The sequence below is a fragment of the Ascaphus truei genome, chromosome 7 (assembly GCF_040206685.1).
Source record: "Ascaphus truei isolate aAscTru1 chromosome 7, aAscTru1.hap1, whole genome shotgun sequence".
NCBI lineage: Eukaryota > Metazoa > Chordata > Amphibia > Anura > Ascaphidae > Ascaphus > Ascaphus truei.
The window spans coordinates 58,501,831-58,522,884 of NC_134489.1; the positions used below are offsets into that span (position 1 = coordinate 58,501,831).

The following is a 21,054-nucleotide window of genomic DNA, read 5'->3' on the forward strand; positions in this document are numbered from 1 at the left end:
TTACAAACTGCCTTTCCTTTACCCTCCGTCAAATACTACCAGTTTGTAAAATTCTCCAATAGTATTATGTTTGTGAGTATCCTGATGCACTGTAGATCAATATGAATCTATGAATTGAGAAAATGATAAAAGTATCCAGGATTAGTTTAAAAAAAAAAAAAAAAAAAAAAAACATTGGTAGGCATTACAATAATACATTTACGAGAAAAAAGTAAAACAGCGCTCAGAAATGGAGTAGTGAAAAAAATATACATATATACGATATGGATGATAATAATGAACGCAAATAGATAAATATCAATAAAAACTAAAAATGCATTGACTAAAGGAAAAAATGCAGCTCTAATGGGGATAACCTAATCCACAAAACGTAAAAACAAAAAGAAGCGTGCAGGTGACCTGTAAAGTCCACTGGAACAGCTGATAGGTACTTAGAGTAAAGACATGAACCCTGCGTGTTTCGTCAGACAAGGTTCTGACTTCATCAGGGGTGTCTGGATTGGTGGTACTATGATACATGTATCACATGAACTAACAAATCTACGTAAGTACCAGCACTCTCTGTCTAATAGCTAAATGATGAAAACAGTTGTAATGCAGAATAAACATTTAATAATAAAACGAATTAGAAATAAATCAAATGTGTTTGCAAAAACCAGTATCACAAATGGACATGTCACAAAGTGAGGGGTGGGGGGGGGGGGGGGGGAGGAAAAGGGGAAAAAACATGCAACACAAGGAATATACACAAAAAACGGAGAACGGAAAGTATGCTAGGGGGGCGACGTTTCGAGGGACTACCTCTTCATCTGGCCCATTCCCCCTGGTCCAAAAGGTCCCAGAGGTACTTCCCTAAGCCTCCCTTCCCCTATAACTGGTCAAATCAGACACCCCTGAAAATAGATAGCAAACATACAGTGTAGGCTAAATACAGCTAAACAGCTAATAGCAGGGCAGCAAGAATCCACTAAAGTCAATGCCAGTAGTTCAAGTACCACAAGAAACTGTGTGCACTCCTCACGAGCACAAGGAGCAGAGCCACAGAGGGTTTGATTACTGTCTTCATTTGCTATTACCATTAACCTTTCATTGACTGTTGTGGACTCCTGGTGCTTCTTTGCAAGCTGCTTTCTTGCAAGCTGTGTTCAGCCTTTACTGTACCATTGCCCACAGTTGTCTATTTTATTAAATTTGTTTATATTTTTATATTACTACTGGTCATCTGCGCTCTTCGTTTTGTGTATATACAGTATAGTGTAGAGATGTGCATACTTGGCGAGACTTGCTTCACCACAGTTTCACCCTAACATTTCAAAGGTTCTTAAGTTCACAAAATCTTCCCTCGCTCTATTATCGGACAAAACATGTTGTTGGAACTCTGTGCTACGAAATCGCCTCAAACTTGTCTAACTTCTAGCGAATTTCACAAGCAAAATCCATACTCTAACAACAGAGACTCTGAAATAGGGCTCTCTCACAAAGAAACATAATTCCGGCTTCAGATTTGAGTTTGTCTTTTACTGGGTGAACTGCTTGCGAACTTTTAAAACTTGTGCGAAAAGTTTGCACAGTAGTGGTGAATCCCCTGCGGTCATGGACATTACAAGTACAAGAGGTTGATCTAAGGCTACATTTAGGGTTAGGGGGCACCATTATTTCTCAGCTTCTCAAACAATCTCAGTTTTCAGAAATTTGCCAGAAATTCTTCAATTCCCCCTACTGTGCTCCACTTCATCAAGTTTGATTGCTATACATCAGTTGTATTACCGAGAGTGCGTTAGCTATTACAGAGACATGCAGACTTCTAGGGTTACAAATTAAGTTGTTAAATATAATTTTATTTACACAGAACGCCCAGAGAGAAGATGACACTTGCACATCTGTGTGCCTTGAAACTATTTTACCAAAATTGCTATACCATGACAAGCATTTCTCAAGTCATGTAGTATAGTTAGAAATATCAATTAACGCATACAAGAGGATGTCAAAACGAAAATTAATTTGTACAAATCTCTCTAAAGGGATGTAGCGAGTGAAAATGAGTTAGTGAAAATGTTTCAGTTAGTCATTGGTAATTCATCATTTTAGTACACAAATAGTTATTGTCTAATTCGGGGTTTGTTTGGTAATAGGCCTGTTTTCAGACCTTGAGGGTAGGTTTTGAATTTCTAAAAAAAAAATAAAGTATCATAATAAGCAATCATTTTTTTTCCAAAATGTTGGTGAATTATTTGGTGCTTAAATGTTTGCAGGTTTCACTCAAAAGTTCACCCGGTTTTAAAAAATAAAAACACAAAATAAATCAAATAATGAACCTGCCCATCTTTAATATATGTATATGCATACAGATGTGTTTTGGTACCAACAAAGTGGGACCGAATCTCTCCATTCTATCCCCTTTACTCTTCTTTCACACTTCCACTTTTCTACACAGACTATATGTGGCACATGGCCTTACTGAAGGCACATCGGGTTTGTAAATATAGACATGGAATAGACTAAGTCCAGATAAAACCAGTAGTCTGGGCGTGATGGTACTGTATCTCTTGATTTTTGAAACTACAAACCAAAAAGGCACCACTAGTATTTTTTTTAATGTAAATACTTACAGCTCCACGTTCTTCTTAAAGAAAAGGGCATTTATTTCAGAGATACACTATACTCGTATAGTTTTTCTGATATTTAGAATACCATTTTCACCAACCTAAATTTAGAGTAGTCCATTATGATGTCCTGACTTGGATGAGGTCGTAAATGAGGTGGGACGTCTTTCTCCGGATACCCATCATTAAACACGGGAGCGTCTGGGAATGGAGAAGTAAAAATTGGGTAAGGCGATATTACTGTTCTACAAGAGCATAGGCAAGCAATGTACAATTGTGAGCATGCAACATCAACCGCTCCATAAATATAGGGATAGTATATTACATACAAGAAACAATGCACATACACATATACACATAGATATGCTCACACCTTTGCATGCTATTTTTATTTCATGGTAGCCAGTGGATGCAGCACTGTATACAAGAAATAATAATACAGCAGAGAATAATATAAATAGGTGCATAATGCATAAAAGTAAGCATATGGGAAAGTGGCCTTGTGCTAAAGAGCTCACAATCTAACTTGTGTACTGGAAGACATACAGATACAAAAAGGAGAGAGCATGTGTTGACATCATATTTCAGATTTTCTGCATTCGCGACTGCAACGTATGTTTTGGCTAATCTCAAGGGCGCATCTTGTCCTTTCCCCCTGCCCCCTTCAATATCGTCTCCAAACGCAAACATTCCACAGATGGGGTTTGGTTTTGTACTATTTGATCATATGGTGGATTCTTCCTTTCAGAATGCCGATAGGATCCAAGAATAATGGTCTTTCCGCAGCAGCATGTTCCTAAAGCATGTCATTCTTCTATTAGAACCAGCAAACAGAACGGAAAACGCTTTTAGAGGCGGGATGTTCCATTTGATTTATCCAGTGCACACTGCAATGCGTGCAAATTGAACACAAGTTAAATCAGTAGGCTTGTCACTACCAGCAGCTCGGGAAAGATGGCATGCCGAGAAGGAAAGAGGATTCTGACAAACCGTACAGTAAAGCAAATTGACGAATGCAGATGTGAAGGTATGAAAGCACTATAACCTTCAGTCTATTTCACTACTTAACACAATAAAAATACCACATATCAGCACGTTCACATGTCTCAGACAGGTCTGCAACCCTGCCTTTCCCCGTTTTCTCTAAAGCTGCGGTCCGCTGCCTGCGCTGCACGCGCGCCTGCGAGGCTGGAGGCGCGTGAAGCCGAATTCCTTGTTCTGCAGAGAGCTGCAGGGGGAAAGACAGGGGGGGGGGGGGGAGGTGGGTGTGACGGGGGTGCGGCCGTGACATCACCTGGCAGGTTTGCCCTCATTGGCTGAACCACCGGGGGCGTGGCCTAGCGCTCCGTCGCGACTCCTGATCACAATTTTCTTGAGAGCATGAGTTTTTGTCAGCGCAGTGCGACGGCCCTCCCTCGGCCCCATTGTGGGGCGGCTCTTGTCCCTGCAGCGTCCGCCACAGCGGGCGCTGCAGTAACCAGCTGGGAACTGCCCTAAGCAATGCTTCCACTGCAGCAAGGGATTCTGGGAAATCTACTATTTAACACAGGAAACTATGTACAGCGATGCGAAGATCCTACTTCATCAACTGCGAAGGTACTTTTCACAACACTGTTACAGGTACAGAGCAGGTCTTGGCTGCGAAACAAAGGATAGCGATTGCTGTACACCTACGGATCTAATTTTGCAAGACAGCAATGAACTGCAAAGTTACCATTATTCAGGAGGAGTAAAAAGCAGAGTTAAAATAAAAATCACAATTTAGAGACTTAATAAAATAAAAATAAGTGTGTGTGTGTGTGTGTGTGTGTGTGTGTGTGTGTGTGTGTGTGTGTGTGTGTGTGTGTGTGTGTGTGTGTGTGTGTGTGTGTGTGTGTGTGTGTGTACTTGCTGAAATTAGCTTCTCCACTGTTTCTCATGAACGTTTCAAAAAATTGTAACATTTGCAAAAACAAGTTCCTTCCTTCTTTTTGGCCCAGAAAGTTCTGAAACGGTTGCTGGAACTGGCCTCACTTCTTGGCAAAAAAAATGGCTAATTACACCGGTGCATCTATAGCCAAACAACATCCAGAAAGAGGTGAACTGCTTGCAAATGTTTAAAACTGTGAATTTTTACTTGAAAATAGGGCCGATTTTTTTAAGGGGGGAGGGAGGTTATCGGCACAGTTCCACTTACTCAGGAGACGAAAAATAAACATTTGACACGCATTCTTTAATTCCAAGATTATAGCTGTGACGTTCTCCATTAGGGTTAGCGACAGTTTGGTGATACAAAAATCCCTTTTGCCGAGACATTTTTTTTACTGAAATTCTTCCCAACTTACAATGACTTATTCTTTCACAAATGTATGCCATGAAATGTTGGACAAACGATAGTGCATGAAGCTGCCTTCATGTAAGTCTCTTCAGCGCTTCCTGATGTCCCGACATCTGCCACTTGTTTTTTTCTATCATGCTTTAAGCACATCCCAGCAGGAGCCCGCACATTAGCTCGATATGTAACTTAATCTTTCTAGTGCTCTTATAACATAACAGGCAAGATACAGGCCCGGGGAGGCCAACTTCAGTCCCCAAGGGCCACCAACAGGTCAGTTTTTTTAATATCCCTGCTTCAGCACAGGTGGCTCTATCAGTGGCTCTGTCATTATGACTGAGCCCACCATGCTGAAGCAGGGATATCCTGAAAACCTGACCTGTTGGTTGCCCTTCCGGACTGGTTTAAGAATACTTACAGGTGTCAAATTTTGGGTAAAAAAAAGGTATCAAATAACAAATCTCTCCCTCGTGTTCTCTGGGATGTACGATTATCTAAAGAGAATACCCTGTAGAATTTCTTTTTCTGCCCTATTTTTAACAGGGTAGGAGCTGCATTAATTTCAACTCCGGGGCCCCCCTGTTAAATGACATACTTACCGGCGACGCTAGTGTCTGTTCCTCCATTCCAGGGGAAACAAAATGGCGTTCCTGTGTGGCGCGAGCCAATAGGAAGCTGCAACATCACAGGTTGCAGTTTCCTATTGGCCCGGGGACCCAAACAACCAGGAATTATCTTGGGAGTCCAGGGGTCTCCAGAGCTGACATTTACACGGTTCATCTCCAGAGACCCCCTGACTCCCACCTATGTGAAGAAAGGTATACAGTAAATGAACTTGGAATGCACTTTTAACACAGTTTTAGATCGATCTCTAGTTCACTCTGGAAGCAGCAGATATTGTACTAGAATGTTTCTTGAATCTAAGAAACAAAGCTGAGGCGTTTTAATACATCTAAAAAAAAATGTCCATCAATGGCCCGAAGAAAAAATAAAATAGGTATTACATCAAGCTCTGCGAGGAAGAGAATGCTACATCGAAGTGTGCTAACAGTGTCAAAAACAAGTGTAGGACATGAAAAAGAATCATTCCTCCAAATCACACATAGTCTGACAGTGTAGCCCTGAGATACTCCATAAAAAGAGTTCGGTTTCATTAACCCAGACATGACAACTGGGTGATTCTCAGTGACTTGGAGTCCGTCTCACTGACTTTCAGCATCAGTAGTCTCGGAGCTAATCACCAGGCTTTTTCTGTTAACATGACATTTTTTCCAGCCCGGGACCGACCCCCAGATCTGACGGATTTCGGCCCTTTGAAGCTGACATCTGATAACCCCTTAAGTGCTTGGTAGGATGCAACTTATTGACTTGGTCTACTAAGAACGGAAGAGTTTAGTGTAAGTCAGGTAAGCTTGTCTGACAATTATGTTCCTAGACACTTAGGGTGTATATACAGTATCAGGGTAGAGAAAAGTGTGTTTAGACGCACTGCTCCGTATTTCTCGAGCAGAGCTGCGGCATACTGTATGCAAGAACAGTTTCTGATGCAGAATGTTAGCCTTACGCCGCTTCAGATAAAGGCATTTAAAGGCAAATAAAAGTAAACAAGAGTGGCACAGAGGAGCAGTATGTTACATCTCACTATAATATGTATCTCCTCCTGCAAACGCTCCCCAAGGTGCAAGCTGGGGCAGACAGAGCAAAATTGGAGCAACATTTTAGATACATAATGTAGGTGCAGTGTAAAATACCCCGGTTTTGCTCCTAAATTGCCTTGTTACATAGACCTCTTAAAGCCGATGTGAATATTCAATTAAACTTTAGTTACTTCCGGTGATCACTGCCATATCTGATAAAGTATCAATGCCTCTGCTAAGTTAGGATTGCTTTTTAAAAGAAATGCATTTGCATTGCATCTCTCGCCTCTCTATTTTATGTCAATGTAAGTAAGAAATATCCATTTGTAACAACCCCGGGCAATAAAATTACTGCATGGCAGGAATTGTGGAATGACAAATGGACTGCACTTCACATTATTTTAACACCTTCGGTGCTGGAGGGGCTTGAGACATCATGCATTGGCTCCCCCACTATTAATACATAAAAACAAGTAATAATTCATTTTTTATTCATTTGTGCTCATTTGTTTTGACTGCAAAACACAGGAGATGGCTTCAAGACTTTTAGAAATGTCTACATGTTTTCTTTTGCTACTTTTGGACCTGCGATTAGGGGAGGATTTCAAAACATCTGCATCAATGTTATTTTTTGACAATGTGACTATTTTCTTTCCCTGTCAAACACTGGTTTATTTAATCTGCTGCCTCACAAGTCTACAACTGGCAGCCCTGCCTGGAATAAGAATGCAAACCTGAGTCAGCTCCCTAGCAACTGTCTCGCCATAATATACAGTACCCTGAAATATGGGTTTTGCTGGAGAGAAGAGGGGGAGAGGGATGGAGAGAAAGGGAGAGGGGTTGGGCAATGAGAGGGAAGAGGGGAGGACAAGTGTGAGGGGGGGGGGGGAAGAGTGTGGAAGGGAGCAGATAGTTGGGGGGAGGAAGAGAGAGAGGGGGAGGAAGAGAGAGAGAGAGAGAGAGAGAGAGAGAGAGAGAGAGGGGGGGGGAAGGAAGAGAGAGGGGGAAGGAAGAGAGAGTGGGGGGATGAGAGAGGGAGCAGGATGAAGAGAGAGGGGAAGAGAGTGGTGGGGGAAGAGAGAGTGGGGGCGAAAAGAGAGTGGGGAGAGATAGAGGAGGAGAGAGGAAGAGAAAGTGGGAGGGGGGAGAAATAGAGAGTGAGGAAGAAAGTGAGGGAGAGGAAGAGAAAGTGAGGGAGAGGAAGGGAAATGAAGAAAAAGAGTGGGGGGTGGAAAAGAGTGGGGGGAGGAAGAGTGTGTGGGGAGAAAGAGTGTGTGGGGAGAAAGAGTGTGGGGGGAGAAAGAGTGTGGGGGGAGAAAGAGTGTGGGGGGAGAAAGAGTGTGGGGGGAGAAAGAGTGTGGGGGGAGAAAGAGTGTGGGGGGAGAAAGAGTGTAGGGGGGAGTAGTGAGAGGAGGGTGAGAGTAGGAGGAGGAGGGAGAGTGTTGGGAGAAGAGGGAGAGAGTTGGGAGAAGAGGGAGAGAGTGTTGGGAGAAGAGGGAGAGAGTGTTGGGAGAAGAGGGAGAGAGTGTTGGGAGAAGAGGGAGAGAGAGTTGGGAGAAGAGGGAGGGAGAGTTGGGAGAAGAGGAAGGGGTGGGGGGAGTGAGTGAGGGGCAGGGGGAGTGAGAGTGAGGGGCGGGGGGAGTGAGAGTGAGGGGCAGGGGGAGGGAGAGAGTAAAGGGAGGGAGGAAGAGAGTAAGGGGAGGGAGAGAGTTAGGAAGTGCATATAATGCCGGCGACGTCGCCCGAAAACAAATGCATTGCTGCCGCTGCGTTAGTTTATATTGCGCGTGTCGGCAACAAAGCGACAGAGTGACGTCGCCAAAACTGGTAGCCGGCAAAATTTTATTTTTCAAGGGCTGTCGCGTCACACGACGGCCCTTGAACCAATCAAATTGCCGAAAAACACGCAACGCCGCCTCCCGGCGAAATATAACTTTCGCCGGTGGAGACGGCGACGGGGTGACGTCGCCATCGACGGCACTATAGGCACGGCCTAAGGGGAGGGAGGAAGAGAGTAAGGGGAGGGAGAGAGAGGGGAGGGAGAGAGTGGGGTGGGGGGGAGGGAAGGAAAGAGAGAGTGGGGGGGGGGAGAGAGAGTGGGGGGGAGGGAGGGAGAGAGTGGGGGGGGAGGGAGGGAGAGAGTGGGGGGGGGAGGGAGGGAGAGAGTGGGGGGGAGGGAGAGAGGGGAGGAGGGAGGGAGAGAGTGGGGGGGAGGGAGGGAGTGGGGGGGAGGGAGAGAGTGGGGGGGAGGGAGGGAGGGAGAGAGTGGGGGTAGGAGGGAGAGTGGATGGGGAGGGAGAGTGAGGGGAGGAGGGAGAGTGAGGGGGGAGGGAGAGTGAGGAGGGAGGGAGAGTGGGCTGGGGGAGGGAGAGAGAGTGGGGGAGGGAGAGAGAGTGGGGTGGGGGAGGGAGAGAGAGTGGGGTGGGGGAGGGAGGGAGAGAGTGGGGTGGGGGATGGAGGGAGAGAGTGGGGTGGGAGAGGGAGGGAGAGTGGGGTGAGGGAGGGAGAGAGAGTGGGGCGAGGGAGGGAGAGTGGCGGAGGGAGAGAGAGTGGGGGGAGCGAGAGAGAGTGGGGGGAGGGAGAGAGAGTGGGGGAGGGAGAGAGAGTGGGGGGAGGGAGAGAGAGTGGGGGGAGGGAGAGAGAATGGGGGGAGGGAGAGAGAGTGGGGGGAGGGAGAGAGAATGTGTGGGGGTAGAAGTAGAACGAGTGGGGGTAGAAGGAGAATGAGTGGTGGGTGGGAAGGCCAGAGGGGAAGAGACAGAAAGATATTTGTGCACATGGATAGATGACTGTTAATAAACCGGAGATACCTGGGAAATAAGCCAATTTAAATTATTTGAATAGACTTTGCATATTCAAATTAGATTTCCCAGGTGTTCTCACAGCTATCTCTCCACATTTTGTATAGAGGCGTGTGTTGGGGGTATACAAGTCAATTGGTACTTTACTAAATTAGAAAAAAGAAAAGTCACATGTCACAAGGTTTGCCGATTTGGGTGAAATGTTTGCACATCTCGGATTAATAATCTGTACCCACTACAAGTAGCTTGACTGAAGCTGGTTAAAGATAACGGAACTTGAAGCAGAAACCTGTGACATGCCTCAAAAAACAAAGAAAACATACTTTTGCTTTACAGGGGAGTCCCACATAGTCAGCCTCCTGTAAAGATTTTTACGTTGTAATTGGTTTCCTTAAACAAACCTAACCTTGCTAAAAGCAAATATTTAACTGTTTTTGTTTATTTGAAAACAATTTACATTTCACTGTTTTTGTATGTAACCCTTCACCGACAGAATTACAACACATTGCAACAAAAAATAATAAGCAAATGACAAAATCCAGATATTTTCTTTCAAACAATAATACAACATATTTGTTTTTCCTATATAGCTGTCAGTGTAAGCAGTGTCGTACATATAATTTTGCACACACTATGAGTTCCTGCCCCGTAGAGCTGACAATCTAATTTTGGTAACTGAGGCACAGGGAGAAAAAGGGACTTGCCCAATGTCACAAGGAGAACCGACACTGGGACACGAACTGGGTTCACCCACTTCAGAGGCAGCATCCTTTAAACAGATTGTTTGCCAGAAGAGCAATGATTCAATTACATTTAGTGTAAAATAAATATATATATAATGGTTTTTGAGGCAAAAAGTGACAGTGTGTGCTCATTTGCATGTCATTTCCCAGAATCCCTTGCTGCAGTGGAAGTGCTGTATTCTGGGTGATAATGGGGAAAGGCGGGGTTGCAGACCTGCCTAAGACATGCAGATGAGCATACAGTTGTATTTGTATATATACAGTATATATATATATATATATATCATACATTACCAGCAAAGGTAAGGAGACCACAGCACTCAGAAGGTATAAGCAGCTATAAACTGTATTAAAGAAACTTGCACATAAATCTAACGTTTCGGTCCGTGTATATATATATACACACACACACACACACACATTTCTTTTTCTTCAGGTCCTATGTATTTCTAATCTTAGCTGCTAATTAATACTCCGCCCTGTTATGCCTCTGGCTGATGATGGCTGCATAATTAGTTTACATAAATCAACAAAGGGAGAGAAAAAAGGGTATGCACAATTTGCATGTACAGTATATTGCAGAGTTCACAAACTGTACTCACAAGAGATGAGGTAAAGGTTGTAAAAACCACTCAATAGCATTTGGCGACTAATGTCTTGAAATCTATATATCCAAATGCAAAGTAAAAGTTCATGGTCATGGTCATGTACACTAGGCATAAAAGGGTTAAATGGTTAAAAAAAGAGATTTTAAAATACTTACACTAGCATGATGTTTTAAATAGGTAATCCATGCAATATCCTACATGTGTGTTTTTTTTTTAAATAAGTCAGTTCTGTAGTATTAGATAATACTTACTATATATATTTTGGTAATTAATCTCTTAATGCCATTTTTCATGAGTTTTAATATACTCAGCATGCTTTGGTTTGTATAGCAGGCTTTAACCACCTCCCCAGCAGTGCAAGATCTTTGCAACACGGTCCTGTTTGTGACCATTTGTTGCCAATATTCCCAACAGTTTGAGCTACAAACTGTAACACAGGACAATGTTACCTTAGTAACAGAATAAGAATACATTGCAGCTGCTGAGTTACACTGACTGAAGGATTGATTGAAACTGAAAGGCAGCCATTTAGTGAACCCAGGGAAGCAGGATCGTTTATGTTCGATCACGGGAGAACTAAATCAATCAGCAGCTTAGGGAATGCGTTTGCAAATGCTGTCTATATTTAAAAAAAATATATATATATATTTTTAAAGTGCGGCTTGGATTGCCTATTTAAAAGATTACAATAAGTCATTCAGATTACAATAAGTCAATCACCTATATTTAACATATGTTAACTCTGGTCCTAGGAGAGACTGCCCCATTAATTCATGATTTTACTGAGTGTTTCGGTATGTTTCGCGATAAAGGCTTAAAACGGGCGTTCATACCTTCCTGCGATCCGTTTTGCACTAACGTAGGGAGACTCTCGGAGGTTCTTCTCGGAACAGGGCCGGATCCCAATCGCTCCTAGAATTAAACACAAACATCCATAAGACAGTGACTATCAATCTAACTACGTATATGATTAAGCCGCATTCCCATATAACCTGAAAGTACCTCATTCAACATGCGCATTAACATGTGTATTATTGCTGTGAAGCGCTATGTACATGTCCATCTACCATGTTGGTCAACCAAAAGGTATCACAACCTGCATGCTGAGTGGAACTGCAACTTTCATGGCGTCCTTTTTTTGTATGCAATTGGATACGCAATTTGGGGAATGTGGAAAAGATCTCATTTACATGCCTGCGGTTGGTGCTCTCACATGCCAGAAATCTCTTGCCATCTGGAATAACAGCCCTGTGGCATGAGCTCCAAAACATGGCCAGTGCCAGTTATCAGAATCATCTGTGCACTTGCTTTCTCTTTCGTGGATATGCAGTCACTATGCCCTTCCAAAGTATAGCAGTCTCTGGGCTAAAGAGAACGTCTGACTCCAAATTCTTACGGCTGGCAGTTTAATGTGCAGACTTGCGCAATCGCTTATCATTATAAATCGCAAGATGATGCAAATATATATATATATTTGTTTTTTTGGAACTCCATCTTGGATTTCTACACTTTATATACATACGCTTACGTTTTTTATTGTAACCAAGTATATTCAGTTCATTCTACAAAGCCGTCCATTGGAAGACAGATGGGATGTAGTGAAGGGGTTTTCAGAGCAAAGTTGATTTTGACCTTGCTTAAAACCGCCTGCACCTTCAACACTTAAAGTTAGCGTTACGGAGATCTCTCATGCATCTACACCTCTCATCCATAATCTGCCAGATGTCCATGTTTGCGCGCTAAAGGCTATTAATATCTCCTTTTTAAAGAACCCCGAACAACATTAACTTCAGCTCTGGGGACCCCCTGCTTCCCAAGTTACTTACCTATAAATGTGATGCCGGTAGCAACCCCGGCTGGGCACAGAAAACGTCTATTTAGAGGTCCGGCTTCCTATTAACCCGCCTAGCGGGGGAGCTTTAAACAGAAGGGAGATACCGGCAGCACCCTTACAGGTAAGTGTCTCGGCGGGCAGGGGTTTCCCGTAGCTGAAATAAATGTGGTTCGGCTCCGGAAACCCCCTGCTTCCTACCTGGGGTGGGGGGAACATTTTTTTTTTAATACTTAGATTTTATTAAAGTTGTCTCGGAAGGACTGGGGTAAAGAAAAGGATGGAGAGCGGAAATATAGCAAAATAATACACAAGACTTTCCAGGCATCAATCACAAGGTTCCAGTGTTCTACATTTACACTACATCTCTTTTCTGACAAGTGCTAGAAGTTAAATATACCATTCCGATCTCTTAGACCTGCCTTTAGCTTCTCTTACTTTGTTTTAACCCTCTGGTGCTTATTGTGTTAACCCTTTAACCATGGGTCCCAGATATTATGGAATGATTTTGTCGTGTAGAAGCTTGAGAGTTTTTCCATAAGCACGATTTCATTTATTCTATGGGTCAGTATAGTTACAGAGCGGGTGCTTGTTCCTTCCAGGCTGCCGCAATAGAGCATCTGGCCACTGTAGGAATGTGGGAGAACGGTTTTCGTTGCGGGGGAGATCCTATGTCGATTGGCTTAGCTATTAAAAAGTGGACCGTGTCTATCCTCAAGATGTTATTATACCAAAAAACTCTGGTGGCGGCACCAATTTAGGTAAACATACGCCACCTGGAACTGCAGGGCTGCTGACTGGGGAGTAGAGGAATTTGTTCTTGGCAGGCGGCGGTCGCGTCACGTGAACGGCTCAGCCAATGAGGGCGAACCGCTCACGGCCACCCCTCGTCTCCTGTCTCCTCTGCTTGTTCAGATGCTGCTCGGCGGCAGCGTGAGGATGACGTCACCGGATCGCGCTGCCGCCCAGCGGCATCTGGTATAATCACAGCCTTAGTCTAATCTCTCTGGTCTGTTCAATTATATCTCCCACTTTTGTCCAAATCCTTAAGTTTTGGACTCCCACCTGCCCGCATTCTCTCCAGCATTTGGCTGATGCACATACGTAGATTATACTAAGTCTTTTGTGCGTCAAATATTTATTAAAGAAACTATGCCTTTAAAAATAAAAATAAGCCCTTCGAAGCACAGCCAAGTCTGCAGTGTAGCTGCATACATGATTGTAAGAAACAAAATAGTAATCCCTGCGCAAATCACAAAACAAATTTTATTTTATACCCAGACTGATATATCAACATGTGGCGGTGTTCAATTACTAGTCCTAGAATGTAACAATGGACAGACAAGGTGTGCCTTGGGTAAAGTTATACTTTCAAATTACATTATTTCGTCACTACCCTAGGACTTTTCCAAAGACTCTCTCTTTGAAAGTCTTTCAAAATGTCACAGGGTAGTGACGAAACGCGTTGGGTCACGACAATTACATCATCACGCAGAGTCTGTGGGGTCTTACCAGACTCAGAGCACGTTTGAGACCGCCAGGACTTCCGCATTATCCTCCCTGCAGCAGTGCTCAGGCTATTCCGTTTTCATCCCGGATAGAGTGCCCCGTTGTTCGGACACACAAACCCACGCTGTGGGTTTTTCTCTGAGGATTGGATCTTTGGAAGCGGACGTGCTGGCGGTGATATTATTGATTCACAAACGCTATTTTAACACTTTCCTATTGTAAGTGTGCCTGTCCCCCCCCCGCGCCCCCCTTTCCCATTCATTAAATACTTTTATACACTATGGGGCGTGCGCACTCTGTTCTTCTCTTTATATAGGCAGGGTTGCAGACCTGTCTAAGTCATGTAAATGTGTTCAAAAGTGATATATATAGATATATAAACACACACAAACACATATATACTGTATACATGGTTTTGAGTCATTTCTATATATCACTTTTCATTGATGTTGCTACTTCTGCAATGGACAATAGATATAATGCACAATACGTATTCGTAAGCTTCCACAGTTTATGTACCAAATTACTGTGGAGAACAACAGCACTGACAAATATAACTGTTAACCTTATAAACAAATGTAAGGGTTGTCACCTTCTTTTTACTTTGTTTTCCTCAAAGTGTTCTCGTTTTTTAATGTTTGTAAAGCAATTCTGTAGTTTATGTTGTTTTAGGCATTGCCACTTTGGCTTTCAACATATCTGTCTAGAGAGCTAACAATTACATTGCTAGGAGGTGACATGTAACTGAAGAAAATAGGATTACGAAATTCCTATGATGCAGTAACAAGGTCAGAGTTATAAGGAAGTAGATCTATGCAAGGTCAGTCATAGCATGACTTTACATTAATATTTCCAAATAATACAACTGGTGGTGTATTTCTCAATACAGCTTTGAACCAAGCTGACAAGATATATAATTCCAATGTTTCGATCCTCTTCAAGGGATCTTTCTCAAGGGGGTGTGGGTGCAGGATCGAAACGTTGGAATTTGTGTGAACTCTCTGAATACAGTTTATTTGGACTTTACCTGGTGAGTGCTGTCTTTTTTATCACCTTGCTGGTGATTACATGCTTTATTCATCTTTATGGGCCAAGCACCGCTCTTATACCTATATTCCTAGGGGTGCCAGTGACCACTTTTTCATATATATATATATATATATATATATATATATATATATATATATATATATATATACTGCTGCGGCCGAGTTTATTCGAGCATTTGCCCGTTCTCGGCCGCAGCAGTTACCTGGCGCGCGCCGGAGGGTGCCGGGCGCGCGCCGAAGCAGCGGAGGAGAGGCCCGCCGATCGCGGCTTCCCCCTCTCCTCTCCGGGTCCGCCGGGTCCCCCGGAACCCCCTGCCGCCGTCCCCCACATCGCGGGACACCAGGGCTCCCTCGGGGAGCCCTGGACGTGCGTGCAGGGGGCGCAGGCACCCGATGACGCGTGACCGCGCATCGGAGACGCGCGGCACGCCGAGGGGCTGCCACTTGCAAGCCGGGAAATCTCCCGGCTTGCGGTACTGGCCACACTGCAATAAAGTGTGTCGCCAGTGTATATATATATATATATATTTTGTGAGAGAAAGAAAAGACCCCGCATCCATATGACAAATAAAGGCAACTACAAAACCAACAAGAAAATAAAGATGTAATCATCTATCGGTGGTGCTAAAAGGGCATATAATATTGTGAAAAGAACAAAAAAGCCCCCAAAAAAAGCACTCAAGTATGCCTCACATTACAAAACCACATTGTTTATTTAGAAAATGTCACAGAACATAAAGTAAAATTAAAAGCACAGAAAATAAAATACGGCATGGATCCCCTGAAAAGTGCAAACTTGATAGAAACCTCTAATCAGGGAGTAACCCTGAAAAACAATTCAAAAGTCTAATAGACAGATAGATACTGACAAAGTACCTGACAAGGTATATACCACGTAGCTTTTAACAGACACAACTCAATAGTTAAGTAAGGTGGCTGATACTGTGGGTAACAGAATAATGCTGTCTCCCTGATTCTGGGGACAAGTGTGTAGCATAGCAATATCAGCAAGTTAGCAATGAAAACACATAGATACTCACAGAAAAGCACACCTTAGTCTGTTACAGCAATAAAAAGATACTTCACCTTATGTCAGGCACTCAGCAGAGTGTGTAGAGGAATCAAGGAGCCAAGCTCAAAGCACATGAGGATGTCCCAAGGGGGGGACAAAACAGGGGATCCTGCCTACTGGACCTGCTCCTACGCGTTTCGGCCTTTGCCTTCAACTGGGAGGGGTACTGTAGGCAGTAAAACATGCACTTTAAAAAGGGATCTAATTGGGCCAGTGATAGCAAGCACCTGAAATGTTTAATAAGCCGCACATGGAATGGGGAGTATGCTTATGTGTATACACACTGTGTCATGAATACATTAAAGGCTGAAAGCCAATGGTTGGGATGTATTCCCTGTAGTCCTACCCAAAAGAGGGCATAACTGGCAGTTATGCCCTCTTTTGGGTAGGACTACAGGGAATACATCCCAACCATTGGCTTTCAGCCTTTAATGTATTCATGACACAGTGTGTATACACATAAGCATACTCCCCATTCCATGTGCGGCTTATTAAACATTTCAGGTGCTTGCTATCACTGGCCCAATTAGATCCCTTTTTAAAGTGCATGTTTTACTGCCTACAGTACCCCTCCCAGTTGAAGGCAAAGGCCGAAACGCGTAGGAGCAGGTCCAGTAGGCAGGATCCCCTGTTTTGTCCCCCCCTTGGGACATCCTCATGTGCTTTGAGCTTGGCTCCTTGATTCCTCTACACACTCTGCTGAGTGCCTGACATAAGGTGAAGTATCTTTTTATTGCTGTAACAGACTACGGTGTGCTTTTCTGTGAGTATCTATGTGTTTTCATTGCTAACTTGCTGATATTGCTATGCTACACACTTGTCCCCAGAATCAGGGAGACAGCATTATTCTGTTACCCACAGTATCAGCCACCTTACTTAACTATTGAGTTGTGTCTGTTAAAAGCTACGTGGTATATACCTTGTCAGGTACTTTGTCAGTATCTATCTGTCTATTAGACTTTTGAATTGTTTTTCAGGGTTACTCCCTGATTAGAGGTTTCTATCAAGTTTGCACTTTTCAGGGGATCCATGCCGTATTTTATTTTCTGTGCTTTTAATTTTACTTTATGTTCTGTGACATTTTCTAAATAAACAATGTGGTTTTGTAATGTGAGGCATACTTGAGTGCTTTTTTTTGGGGCTCTTTTGTTCTTTTCACAATATATATATATATATATATGTATATCCAGGAGCCCCCCCCCTCTTATCTCCAGGCTGCGCGAGGGAGGGGTGGCTCCGTGGGGAGATTGCGCTGTGTGCGGGTGCCACTGGTGGGACGATCGGATTGCCGGAGCTCAGCGGTGGTACCTAATAGAGGGGGCCGCCATCTTGTAGTCTGTCGCACATGCGCATTGAACCCTTGAAGCCTCGCGCATGCGCAGTGCTAAACAGTGCGGTGGCCATCAGGATAGACATAGTCAGGGGCTGATAGACGTGTTGCAGGAGGACCAATACGGCTCTTGGAAGCGCGGAGGAGAGTAGTTACATTTGGCGCGCTGAGACACCACACCAGTCGGAAGAGGGACCTCAGAGGAGCAGGTAGTGTCCAGGGAGCAGTGCTCCCCTGGACTAGGCCAAATCTTTCCCCCCTTAGGCCCCTGCTAGGCCCTGACTCACAGTAGCTTGTGGCTGCTACCAGGAAAGCCCTAGTTAGGGACCTTTCCCCAGTAGCTGCATATAGTCAGGTACAGCATCGGTGAGACGCCACGCGGTGTCTGCGGCCTGTGGTCTGGGACCATCTCAGTGCAAGATAATCGGGTGATATTATCCACGCCAGAATTCACCCCCACGCGGAGGCGGACGTCATTGCGGACGACATCGCTGGATCAAGCTTATCCCTGCTGCTAAGTCGGTCGCACCGGGTACTGGAGTACCCGGCAGGTGTCTCAACTAAGTGCACCCAAGGGTTAGCGCTATCTCCAACACTTTGGGTGGGCCTTGACATTGGGAGGAAGGGATATCAGGGTTTTGGTGACTGGCACCCAATGTACTTTGGGGACACTCATTGGTGGTATCAGGTTGGGGTCTGCGTTCAGTAAAGGTTGTTGTTATATACCTGTCTGTGTGTGTATCATTATTATTGTTCCTGTAAGGGGCCTATCCAACGACGTTGGGAACCCTTACAGGTGGAGGCGCTGCATCGATATGAACCAGAATCACCCCAGGCTCTCAGTGGCGGAGGCTCAGGCCTCCTGGTTGCCAACAGGTAATAGCAGCATTGGTAGTTCCTTCCTGGGTACGGGGGAACAAGGGCTACACATATATACATATACACACACACACACACACACACACACACACATATATACATACATATATACAGTATATATATATATATATATATATATATATACACACACACACACACACACACACACACACACACACACACACACACACACACACACACACACACACACACACACACACACACACACACTTTTCTATGAGTGAGAGAATAGTGCTGTTGTAAAGCTTTGCTTAGTGCATCTATTGCTGAATTAAAGATAGAATATTAAGTAAAATATAGCTGCTGCAAAGTATTGTGAGGATCTGTGTATTAACAAACAATGCACACAAAGGAAGAGAAAAAAAAGTGCTTTTCAGGCTGTTTGATAAATGTCACAATCAATATTCCAACAACTGATCAGCAACCGGCCTAATTAAAGTATTCAGCTTGTAAAACATAGCTGTCATGGAAGCTTCCATTAGTGTCCAAACCAATAAAAAGATAATGGATCGTTTAAAGATATTCAGTTCATCTAGCGATGGTATGCATTTGAAAGATAGATCTTTTGTGTGTGTGTTTGTTTGTGGGTGGGGGAGAGAGGAAAATGAGACCTAGTCTCATTTTCAAATGAAATTACAATTGAACATCTAGCACACAATATAAAAATTAATTTCTGTTTAAGATGGGTTTGATTCAATGTAGACCTAATTATACATGCGGCATGGAAAATGCATCAAAGCAGCATATAAAGTGTAGCTCTGGAATCATGATTCATACAGCAAAAATATATGTTGACTGTTTAAGCAAGGTTCTTCGATTTGGTGGACCGTGTTATTCAGATCACCGCGGCTGATGTGAAATTTAAATGATTTATTGGTTTTCTGTCTACTGTGGCATACCAACTCCTCCCTCCATATTCCTTCACATGGAACTGGCTGTCACATAACTAAAACAAGCAATAAATTAAAACTAGAACATATAAATCTGCAGCACTACTTGTCTTTAAATCATTTAGAAGTCTCGCATCAGCCGAACCAATATGAAACATGTTGCAGTATATAGCTACTGTATATTAAGTACATCTGTACTGTACATTTGAGATCGCTAACATAAGCGCAGAGGAATTAGGCAACACCTCATATATGGGTGGATAGGGGGTTCCATTCACTCAGCAGCTCAGTCCTATCTCTACTGTTATTCAGTTGTAATTATTGTGAATACAAGTGTAGCCATGCCTGGGTTTGGCTACTAATCTGCCCTGCCTAACATGTAAATCCTGGTACAGTACAGGCAGTTTTAGGCCCAATCTGGGTTTTCCCCAGCAGTGAGCAGCTCCCTTTAGTGATGGGGCGGGCAGCACAAGGCCTGTGTTCTGCCCAATCCTGGGCTCAGACCTTGGACCCTCCCCCAGGGTACTTAAGGGGCTGCACTTCCTAAATTTGGGCAGTGTTGTCCCTCCCCTGAGAGAGACTGGTCCCACGGAAGAGGTGCACAGGGCTCTGTCACCTTCCAGACCCTCCTTTAGGGGAGTGGGAGTGAGGACTATACCTCCTGCTCCATCAGGGAGTAGGGGAAGAGCAAGGACCGACCTTTGGAGCCCATGCCTGGGGGTTGAGTCCAGGAACCATCACAAGGCTGGAACCAAGTGTATGCTGATTGTTGCTGTTGGACAATAAAGAGTGTTCAAGTTATAAAATATACTCCTGCCTCTGAGTGCAGTCTATCAGGGGGAGTATCCGAGTGTTCTCCTGCAGGGATCGTCTCCGGCACTCATGGAGCCTGCAGGGGATGGAGGCGCTGAACCAAGAGTGAGAAAGAATCAGTTATCACCCCAAAAGCCTGTCCTGTCTTCCCCAATAAGAACAGCGGAATCTCAGAGCTTCTGTAAACCAGCAGGTAACCAGCATTACACACCCTGTAACAGGCAGATCTCCCAGAGGGTGGGGGAAACAGCGTTACACAAAGAATCCCCTTTTAGTTATCCTTGCAGAAATAAACTGCCTGCTGGAAGGTTAACAATAATAAACTATTTAAAATCTTCAATAAAACCAAAAATCACACATTTTAGGTTTTAATGACATAATACAGTAAATCTGCCTGTAGCAAGTCAAATGGTTCAGCTGCTTAGCAGTATGAGCATTGTGCCGATTTATGAAAGTATACCTATTCCATGCATTCATACACATTTTTAGCAGACCTAAAACATAGGCCCAGCACAAAATTACCTTTGGCAACGTGAAAGAATCTGAAGCGTATCAAGAAATTGAAGCCCAAAAGTTATCGAAACCTACAAAAATTCAACATTGTAAAAATGATCTGTAGTTCCTGCTTCGCGGCACTTCTTATGACTGAAACCGTCAAATGCAACTCTTGAAGATGAACCAATCCTCGCTGTAAATGGATAGACCTGTTCCATCTACCGCTATTAAATCTATATCTCATATTTAGGTATCTCTCATATACCTACAGTATATGTCAGGTGAGGTCAATATGTCATGCCAACAATGGTCCGCATAAAGATACTATGGGATCAGCAGCTCCGGGGGGTGGGAGCTCCACCGGTTTCCTCATCCAGTGTCTCTGTGCGCTGCGGAGCCCCAGCTCTTCTCAGCTGTGGGGCTCTCTCACGCCATCTCACACCTGGCCGGTGCAACTGG

General features: G+C 44.0%; 1 protein-coding gene across 3 annotated transcripts in view; it reads right to left on the reverse strand.

Annotated features, from left to right (window-relative positions):
* PARD3B (par-3 family cell polarity regulator beta) overlaps positions 1–21,054 on the reverse strand; it is a 774,037-nt gene that overhangs the window by 411,939 nt on the left and 341,044 nt on the right. For all 3 annotated transcript variants that reach the window (XM_075608550.1, XM_075608549.1, XM_075608551.1), the window contains exons 13-14: positions 11,540–11,618; positions 2,705–2,804 (exon numbers count right to left, since the gene is read on the reverse strand). In XM_075608550.1, coding sequence (XP_075464665.1) covers positions 2,705–2,804; positions 11,540–11,618 — 179 coding nt within the window. The remainder of the gene's footprint in view (positions 1–2,704; positions 2,805–11,539; positions 11,619–21,054) is intronic.